Source organism: Arachis ipaensis, chromosome B01, assembly GCF_000816755.2.
Source record: "Arachis ipaensis cultivar K30076 chromosome B01, Araip1.1, whole genome shotgun sequence".
Lineage (NCBI taxonomy): Eukaryota > Viridiplantae > Streptophyta > Magnoliopsida > Fabales > Fabaceae > Arachis > Arachis ipaensis.
Genome location: NC_029785.2, coordinates 126004213 through 126014682, shown reverse-complemented (window position 1 = coordinate 126014682; position 10470 = coordinate 126004213). Strand labels below are relative to the sequence as shown.

The 10470-nt window shown below is 34.3% G+C and overlaps 2 protein-coding genes across 2 annotated transcripts in view; one reads left to right on the top strand and one right to left on the bottom strand.

Moving 5' to 3' along the window:
• Window positions 1458-3758, top strand: LOC107636606 (alkaline ceramidase 3). Its single transcript, XM_016340108.2, has 3 exons — window positions 1458-1708; window positions 2188-2510; window positions 2984-3758. The coding sequence occupies exons 2-3, from the start codon at window positions 2260-2262 to the stop codon at window positions 3495-3497; spliced, it is 765 nt and encodes a 254-aa protein (XP_016195594.1). The 5' UTR covers window positions 1458-1708; window positions 2188-2259; the 3' UTR covers window positions 3498-3758.
• Window positions 7111-10470, bottom strand: part of LOC107636616 (transcription initiation factor IIF subunit alpha) — a gene marked incomplete in the record, with an annotated part of 4543 nt that continues 1183 nt past the window's right edge. Inside the window, 6 exon segments of the mRNA XM_016340116.2 lie at window positions 7111-7566; window positions 7986-8204; window positions 8604-8819; window positions 9051-9185; window positions 9282-9397; window positions 9943-10304. Coding sequence (XP_016195602.1) covers window positions 7477-7566; window positions 7986-8204; window positions 8604-8819; window positions 9051-9185; window positions 9282-9397; window positions 9943-10304 — 1138 coding nt within the window.

The following is a 10470-nucleotide window of genomic DNA, read 5'->3' as shown; positions in this document are numbered from 1 at the left end:
TTTAAAAGTAGATGTACCAGAAAAGATACCATTAGCTTGTATAAGTTGTAAAGCTTTAAAGGTGTTATTGCATTATACTATTATAGGTATAGAAATTCTTAACCACAACGCACTCCTGTCTCCATTCACATTTGCATATTGACACCACATTGGCCCTGTCCTAAACCCAAAACAAAAGGAAAGGCGGCAAATGAAGGATATTAACAAAAAACTCCAATGGATGTAAAAATGGAGGTTAGGTTCTCCAATCTGCATGGTTAGTATATGATGTAATATTAGGCTTTTTTTCACATTTAAACTAATATTAATTTTCCATTTGTTTACACTAAAAATGTTATTACATATTCTCCTTTTAATAAACATCAGAGTATTGCATTACGAAACTTTACTATGGCTACCACATGGACATTGGCCATCACCTATTTTCCATTGATTCATTTGCCTCATTCATCCTCCAAAGTCCAAAGTAAAATAAAGGTCCCGATAATCATCCTATGGTTGCAAATGATCATAGGTATAGTGATTGATGAGTGAGAAAGAGATAAAAACAAAGCTAATAATAACTGTTGGCAGAGGCAGGTAAGAAATTTTGGCTTGTGAGTTAAAAACATGTACAAGAATGCAAAGAGAGAAACTGATTAGAAGGTCCACAGAAGGGGTCCATGGAATTCAAATTATTGAGCTGCCTTAAACCCTCAATCAGGCGCCTCCATCCATCACTCCATATGCCTCCTAATTTTTTATTTTTTCTTTTCCGCTAATGTCCAATAAATTAAATTGATAAAATTATGTACCAGACTCATTTAAATCGAAGAAAGAAGAAAGAGAGAGATGCTGAGTGTGGGAGATAAAGCTCTTTGATTTGAATTGCGAAATATGAAAAATCATGCATTACTTGTTACACATGCTTTTTTATACGAAGAATGAAAATGTTAGAAAATAATCAGAATTTATTATTTTTTGTCATTAGTTAACCATTAATAATTAAAAATGTGAAATAAAATATGTTATTAAATTATTAAACTAAAAAACTATACTAAAAAAATTAAGTTGATGGCCAAATGATAGCAAAAATCAATAAATTCTGATATTTTCTATTATTTTTCTTTTTATATATAGGCTATAGCTATGATTAACCAACTCTAACTAACTTCTCTTAGCTTAAGCCAGCTGGCCAATAACCTCAACTAACTCATAATTAGTCATGCTGACTTGTCACAACAATCTAACTGTAATAACTACCACTCTTTTAACTAACAAATTTCTGAACCACAATCTGTCAACTTAAATTCTAATTATGTGTCTACTTAATCCTAAAACTCACACCCACGATCCACACGTACAGAAAAGACTTGGACCGAAATTGAAAATTTGAGGCCTCGTATGACATTGGGCCACAAATATATGAAGATTATTAGCAATTACCGACCCGATTTGGAATTAACTTGTTGTTCTGGCCTGTTTGCCAAATACGACATGCATAGTGTGCCGTTTCGTTGTTTCTATTACAGTCCATAGACCATAGGCATTAGGCGTAGTCCAGGGTTGTGGATTGTGGCGTGGTTGGAAATTGGAATTAGAAAATTATGGGTTGCGAAATTGTGATTTGAGTGGGCGCGTTTCGTTTGAGTTGCGTTGCGTTTGTGTTCTCATTCGCACACAGCATACCTCCTTCTCTTCCTCAGATTCAGATTCAGATTCATTTGAGGTAGGTTCTTCTTTCTTCTCCTTCTGCTACCTCCTATTTACTTTGGTTGAATTGAAACGATTGCTTAACTTCACTGTTGGATCAAAACATTATGGATCCATTTAAGTTTCATAGTTTCGTCGATTACTGTGATTTCTTTTTTTTTTATAATTATTTTTTAACTTCCGGTTTTACTACTATAGTCAAGTGTGTTAATTAAGGTGTGTACGTTTGTAATATTAATCGAACATCCACATTTTAATTAGCTATTTTCAACTTTCGAGTGTTCATTAATCATTATGTGGAGTATTGCGGTTCCTTTCTCGATTCTCTAGCTACCTGGTTATTGTTGTAACTCGCAAGATAGTGATTCTTATATAGATCCTATACGCCCGATACCATTATTCTTGTTATACTCACACTTGGAGCTGGTATCAGAAATTCATGGCTGCTGCTTGTATGGTTTATTGGAGTTTGATGTGTTGCCACATGTTTTGTAGGACTGTTTGTTTTGGCGCTCTGCAGCTGAAATATACTTATAAGAAAGAGGTGTCATCAGGCTGTAGAGGAGAATGGTGGAAACTTCAAGCTTCTGGGGTCCAGTCACATCCACTACAGAGTGTTGTGAAAAGAACTATGTATATTTGCCTTACATTGCAGAATTTTATAATACTATCTCCAACATTCCGACAATCCTTTTGGCTCTGATTGGTCTTATAAATGCTGTTAGACAACGATTCGAGAAAAGATTTAGCATTCTTCATGTATCCAATATGATACTTGCCATTGGAAGTATGTCGTACCATGCGACACTGCAAAATGTGTAAGTTTTAATTTCTGTCCTGTGTTTAGTAATTTTTTTATGTTTGCTTCTTTAATTTCCATTTTGTTCCAGTTTTCTTGGTATTGTACATTTTTGTTATCTAGAATTTTCATATTGAAAATTTGAAAAGTAGAGCATTTTCAAGAGATATGTTATCATCCCTAGCCACATATTTTCATGGGGATATATTTAATCAGAAGTATAGAATTTGTTCTCATGCTCTACACCATCAATATGGCTATAGTTTTACCAGCATAAAAACTACTTTTCTTTTATGCATAATAAGTATATCAGCATTTATGCAGTCCCTGAGAATTAATAATCCTCAATAACATTTTTCTTCTGCTGAATAAATAGTACTAGGGTGCTATGGTGTCCATCCCTTATACAAATGGGTAGGTTGGCCATCATTATTTCATTGTCTGTCTGTTTTGGATGACTATTTATTTTTCAGATGTTGTACTTTAATTTAGGCAACAGCAAAGTGATGAAACTCCTATGGTATGGGAGGTGCTGCTGTACATGTACATTCTCCACTCTCCAGATTGGCATTATCGCAGTACGATGCCCACCTTCCTCTTTCTATACGGTGTTGTTTTTGCCATTGCACATTCCTTTTTCCGTTTTAGTGTCGGCTTCAAAATGCACTATGTCGTACTCTGTCTCCTCTGCATTCCAAGAATGTACAAGTATTACATTTACACTCAAGATGTTGCTGCCAAGCGGCTTGCAAAGCTATTTATAGCCAATCTTGTATTGGGCAGTATATTTTGGTTCTGTGATCGTTTCTTCTGCAAGGAGATATCCAGTTGGCCTATTAACCCACAGGGTCACGCTTTGTGGCATGCTTTCATGGGTTTCAGTTTGTACTTTGCAAACACATTCTTGATGTTTTGCCGTGCTCAACAGCGTGAGTGGTCTCCAAAAATTGTATATTTTATGGGTGTTTTACCCTATGTGAAGATTGAGAAACCAAAAGGACAGTGAGAGAAACTTGTAGCAGAAGAAGGGAAGCTTCTCTGTCATTATATTTTGCCAGATAAGTTGTTAGCAAAAACGGTTTATGATATCTTAGGTTATTTTCTCTTTTCTGGTTTAGATCGGCTACAATGTTGATTGAGTATTTACATATTTCTTTCTAGAAGTAGGACATGTACCATATTTATCTTACGGATACTATTTTGTGCCTGGACCTTTGATAGCTCTAAAATTTTATGACAACCAAAAAGATAGTTTTGCAGTGCCGCATGTTGTTGGGCTCGCAAGTTGAGTCAAATTTTAACACTGTTTGGTGTCTTGTGTAACCGTATCAGGTGTGTGATAAGCTTCATATTAGATTATTATTACCAACTTTTTTGAAGCGCTCATAAATACCATATACAGCTTGCTGTTGCTTTCACAGAAGATTTTTTCTTTCAAGAAAGTTGGCACTTCTGATATTTGATGCTAAGTTGTCTTTTTGGGGCTCGATTTTGCTTGTGTTTATGCCTCTCGCCAGGGCTACTCTTGTTATAATGATCTACGAGCTAATTGGGACTTGAGATTTGTGTTTTGTGCTATTGAAATGTATATTTCTTTTTAGTCTAACACTCGCGCTTAATACTTTTCTAGTTTATGGAATGAAAGTGCTGGGCCTGACCTGAATTTATGTTGGTGAATTGAGTCAAACTTTCCCAGAATCTGAATTCAATTATATATTATATTCTATTGTATTATATTCTTGGACGGAATACTGTAAATATTTGCTGCACACACTGAATTGCAGTTTTGTTGCAATGCAATTATGCATAATTAAAAGAAATTCAAAAAAGGGATTACCCTCTCTTTCCTCCACCCTCCCCCTCCCGGCTCCCCTTTTTATCTTTTATTTTTTCTATTTTTTTAGTAAAAACATCTTGTGAATTGTAAAGCATAGTGGTATTTACTATTCAGTTGCAAGTTTCAAGGTTAATTTCAGCTGATTGTCAACTAGTTAAGCTATTTTGTGATTTTTTTTTTCTTTTTTTGTGTTTTAGCTGGTAATTATGTGATTTTGATCCCATCAATATTACCACCAGATTTTGTCCTGTCAAAATTCTTGTACTATGCATTCTTTGAAGCATTGATGATAAAGAATCGATAGTAACATTGTATCCTCATATCATCCAAAATACTAAAAGTAAAATTTTAAATTATATGGATATGAAGTCAAATTCTTATATAAGCAAATCGTATGAGTATTTTGTTGATAACTAGAGCTAAGTAGTACTTAGAAAAACACAAACAACGACAATAACCAAGCCGCCATGTTGCCAGAAAGATTCATTTGATTTCTTGGCTCTAGTATCTAGTTTTCTCCGTCTCGGAATTTTTCAAGAGTGGCCGAGGCATGTGGTTCAGTGGCAAAAGTATTTGCCTCAATCCAAAGCCACACAAGTTCGAATTCTAGCAGTGGTTGGTGGCTAGGTTAGTGCGTGTGAGTGGGTGTGTTAGTGTGTAATCTAGGATTGGGGGTTATCCAATCCATCGACCAAAAAAAAAATTTCTTTTGTTTTTAAATATTTTTGGTAAATTTCTAATAGTAAAAGTAAAAGCATTAAAAAATAAAAAAATATCTTTTTTAAAAAACTATAATTTATATCTTTTTTTTAAAAAAAATATTTTTCACATAATAAATGAATAAAAAAAATACTTTTATTTTATTTTATCTAAACATAATTAATAAATAAAAAGATTTTTTATATGATTTTTTTTTAAAAATATTTTTTATATAATAAATAAATAAAAAAAATATTTTTATCTTATTTTATCTAAACATAATTGATAGATAAAAATTTTTTTACATGAGATATCTAAATATAAAATCACTTTTATTTTTATAAAAAATCTTTTAAAAAATATTTTTAAAAAAATATCATTTAAAAGCCCTCTATATAACCCGCTAAAGATACTAAGCGGACTCAATTTCCTTATGATTGATGACGTTATTCTCCTAAGACTATACTCTTTAACTCATTTCTCATCCTCATACTAATGGGTGGTTGCCTCTGCACTCTGCGCCACCCAACATCGGCTGAAAAATCTAACTCAGTTGCTGTGACAGATGGAAGAGGATCATCATTGTCAGATTATGTGAGAAGTAAAAAAAATATGGATGTTGAGGCAGCTAAGAGTGAGAAGAAGGTTGTGACTCTAGAAGATTGGATGAAAGCTTCTTCTCCTAGCTCTAATAAGCATTCTAAGAAAAAGGTGCACCCATGCTTCAATCAATCTCAACTCCGTAGATCTTTGATAAGTGAAGCTCAAGACAGTTTATACTTGGACAGAACCATGAAGCAGCATCATCAAGAAAACGAAGAGTCATCGATTGTGAGAAGCTTAAGCTGCAAGTCACAGAAGAGGGTGAGCTTTAAGCTTCCTCACGTTGTCATATTTTACAACCCAGATGAGCCTTCTTGCAAACAAGCTTCATTAAGCTCATCAGAGGATACTGATTGCATTACTGAAGACTCGTTCGCGTCACCAAACTTTGGAGCAAATCTATTTGACTCAACGGAGGAGCCTGTTAGACTCGCTGTGGAAACTCTTCCTCGTGTCTTTGTCTCTTCTCGAATTTCTCACCTCTGTCAATGAATACATCAAAAATATTAAAAAGTTTCTATTATTATATTTTTGAAATGTGTCTTTAAGGCACAAGTTAGTTAAATCCTAAAATAAAAATTAGTTAAATTCTAAAAAAAAAAAAAAATCTCAAATTAATTTTCAAATAAATTAGACCAAAGAAAGTCTTATTTACAATTCTACTAATACTAAAGATTGAAATGTCAAAATTATTCTTAATAAATAAATAAGAAAAGATAAATAAAAAAACACAAGAATAAAATAGTAAAGAACACAAAATGCATTTCATTCATGCAATTAATTGTTTCAAATCATGAATTTAAATTTGAAATAAAATAAGAATTCACTTTTTAAGGGAAATAGAATTCTTTTCTCCCTTTGATGCGTTCCAAACACACCCTTAATATAAATCCTTATGTCTTCCAAAAGTGCATGTCTAAAGCACTTTAATTTCTTCTTCGTTGCTATTTGAGTAGTGTAACATAGAATAAACCTTTACCTGCGTGCATGCTTCGTCAAAATAATCCTATTTCATGCTAAGTAATTGAGAACAAGAGACAACGCGCCATGGCAAATACCCTAAGCTAAGATTGTGATTTATCTCATTTTATAAAGGTAAGTTACTTGTACAGTGTGACTTATGCGTATAACTTACAAGGAAGTTGTAGAATACTGATTTCTTACTACTACAAGATTCTCATGACTTGAATAAATAGATAAGAATAATCATTTAATCAATCACTTAATAATACATGATGTGTGTGTGTGGGTGTGTCTTTTTTTTTCTCATCAGCTTTTATTTATTTTCATTTTCATTGTTCTCTTCAAAAGACACTGTACTTCGACGTGAGTACATGGAAAGCGATCGAATGAGATCGAATTTTGAGTTGACGCCAACAAAAAAACAAAAAAAATATTCGAAATTTGAGATAGGCTACTTAAACGGTTAGCCATTAGTCCATCATCCTCAAGCTGAGACATGTAAAATAAAACTCGTTACTGGGTTAAAAACTAAAAATATGTCATAACTTATTACGCAGATTACATCACAATTATAAACAGCTGCATCTTGAGCAGAAAGAAATAGCGTCATTGCTTCCTCCTGTCATCTGTTTTTCATAAAACAGTTCATGAATAGCGCATGTGCGATATTGATGTACAATGAATTACACACTGAATAACCTCGTGTCATATATTGTCTCAAAAACAATTAATAACAAAAGTTAGAACAGCTGCCTCTCCCTGTTTTCTGGGGTTTTGAGGGCTAAAAACCAGAAACGATAACAATATAAAATTTGTCAACGCTTTTGGAACAATGGCGCTATGGTTGTAATAGCTTCTTTTCATCCCATTGTCAATTTTGTCATTAATCTCTTAATATAACATAACGGGATCCTCCATTACCCTTCGGTATCTTACAGATTCTCCTCAGGAGGTCCGCAAAAGGCTTTTTCTCCTGCACATACAAAAGAAGCACATGGTGTATATTCAACCTTCGCAACATTAACTTCAAAATAAATCAATTGTACCCCTTAGGTGATCTCCAGGCTAAGAGTAAGCATTCTTATCCTTACTACATGACCCAGATTATATCCAGCTGATGGAACAAGACACATTCCCCGCCCAAATTATACCATAAAATTTCAAATGGCATTACTTTATTCTGACGCTAACTGGTCACAAATTAAATGAAGTGATGCAGAACATTTCTAAGAATCTGAGAAACAAGTTGCACCCTTCCACAGATATAACAAATTACAACACATTCTAACAGGGGGATACAGTATAAAGACATTGGTTAAAAATGATAAGAATGGCTAAGCAAACAAAAGCATCTTAAGAAGGCTAAAGCAGAAAATGGTTGATAAAGCTTACCTCTGAAGTTTTTAGTCTTCCTTTGAATTTGGCTACGAGATCTTGTGTGGTTAGTGGAGTCTTTTGCATTAAAACAGCTCTGATTTCTTCCTCAGTCACGGGTCCAGAAGCTGCAGAAGAAGACCCTGCCTTTGATGATGGTGCTGGTGATGTACCCTTTGAAGGCCCGTTACTTTTGGATGCAGACCCATTTTCTTCTTTCACAGTTGGTTTTGTTTCCTAATTGAATGGGAAGGGGATAATGAGGATTTCAGTAACTCTTGCATACAATCCCCCATAATGAACTTTCAAACTAAAGTATTAAGTCTTAAAAAATAAGACCCTTTTAAGCAAAAGCTATATCACGTTTGAATGCATCAAAAGAAACTAACGCCAAGTTAATTCGTCAATTCTGCATTTCAAGAGCCTATTTATGCAGCTAAGTTTTATGAAAGATAATGTAGTATGCGTATTAATTTTAAACCATCATAAAATAATGTGATGCTGAACCATTAAAGGTGTTTGTCTTCGTAAGTAGTGGTTATATAGCCAAAGTCTTCTTTTCTCTGAGAATAAAAGAGAAACTACTATAATGAAGGGCCTTAATAATCAACCAAACACAGAAAAGCAATGGCATACGTTTTCTGTTTTAACTTTCTTTGGTTGAGCACTATTAGATGCTTTTGAATCCTCATTTAATTTCCTCTTCCCCTTTGAAGACTTAGAAGTAGAGGGAGTCCCCCGAGCAGTTCCTGATGCTGCAGGTTTTAACGGACTATTGTCAGCTGGCTCTTCCTTAGGTGCATCCTTCTGCTTTGGAGCAAATGCAGCAGGGATGCTAGCATCGTCATTCTCCTAGATGAAATAAAATGACCAATTAATGGATGAAAAATGCTCACGTCTAATTCATCGTGCAAGTGCAAAAAGTTGTGCCTCACCAAAAGATATTGTAGTTTGTACCGAGCTATATATATCTTCCATGTAATTGGAAGTAAAAAGAATAATGGAACAATTATAGTTGCAGCTAACAAAATAATAGAGAAGTGAAAAAACATAAATGAAGAAAATGAAAAAGAATAACCATACATCTTCGTCATCGTCATCATCCTCGGCATCAGATTCATTCATGCCACCAGCTCGTCCAAGCAACATCTTCAGCTCTTTCCCAGATTTACTCAGACCTCCTCCATCTTCATTATCTTCATCCTCATCCTCCTCATCCTAAAATAATATATTAGTGTAGTTTCATAATAAACCAAGGGTGAGTACCAAGAGGGTTAGTTCCTAAAAATGGGTTGCAAAATAATTGAAATTTACCTGCTTGATTTCAGGAGGAGCAGGAACTTCAGGAGCCAAATCTTCCCTTTCCTCGGGATCATTGCCAACAGCTTCATCATCATCAGTGAAAATCTCTTCGTGTTCCCAATCATCACCTAAAAGATGTGCATACGTATGATTAGCAAGAAGAATAAGCATATACATGAAGATTTCAATAAGATTAATAACTTCAAATAAAATTAAGTAAAAAAAAGGCCATCTGTAGGCCAAATTAAAAGTAATTACTTGAATTGAATGCAACCAATAAGCAAAGGATACTAATGAGAAAATACACTACCTAAGCCCACCAGGTTAATAGTCGCAATGACTAGTCATGGTTAATATTAACAAGTACACTACACTGGTGTTGACAATGTTCTCTTTCTCTAGCTAAACTCCATTTTTTTTCTTCTTATAAAAAAGTTCTGTAGTTATAACCATCAACAACATCTAAGGCAGTCAACTCCCAATATTTGATTCACTTAGCATCCAATTTGCTCTTCAAATTGACTCTCTAGGCTATATCCTCCACCAAGAATACACGTATAAAAACACTGAAGCAATCAACTGAAAATGATGAATAAAACTTCACAAAAAGGAGAATTGATGTGTAATCTAAAATAACTGCTTTGTAGCATTTTCATCAGAAAAATTAACTTACCCTTCTCAATATCATCATCATCCTGATCAAGGTCTCCTCCCCTTGGACCTTCTTCATCGTCATCGCCATCTCTTTTATCAAGTCCAAGTCTATGCTTCCTTGTTGCCTCCTCCTCTTCGTCCTCCTCCCCCTTATCAGAGACATGACCCTCATGATCATCACCACCTTTTTTGCGGCCTTTCCCGGCAGTGCTCTCCTTCTCTTCAAATTTTGCACGTTCACCAAATACAGCAGGTCCATTATTTGCAGCTTTCATCATCCATCTTTCATATCCATCTGCAGTTTTCTTTCTATTCTTAATTTTCTCTTCTGCTTCCTCCAGAGTCAATTGCTTATACTGTGCAACCTTGTTAAAGTTGTACCTAAAGATTTTTTTACGAAAAGAGAATAAATATGCATTATTATACATCTGCATTCTTCCTTTGATTTGACTGGTAAGCGCAACAAAAAGAAAAATAAAACTAAAACCACGGGAAAATTCTCAGAGAGGAACACCACCCTTATTCTGAAAAGAACAAACATACCAAA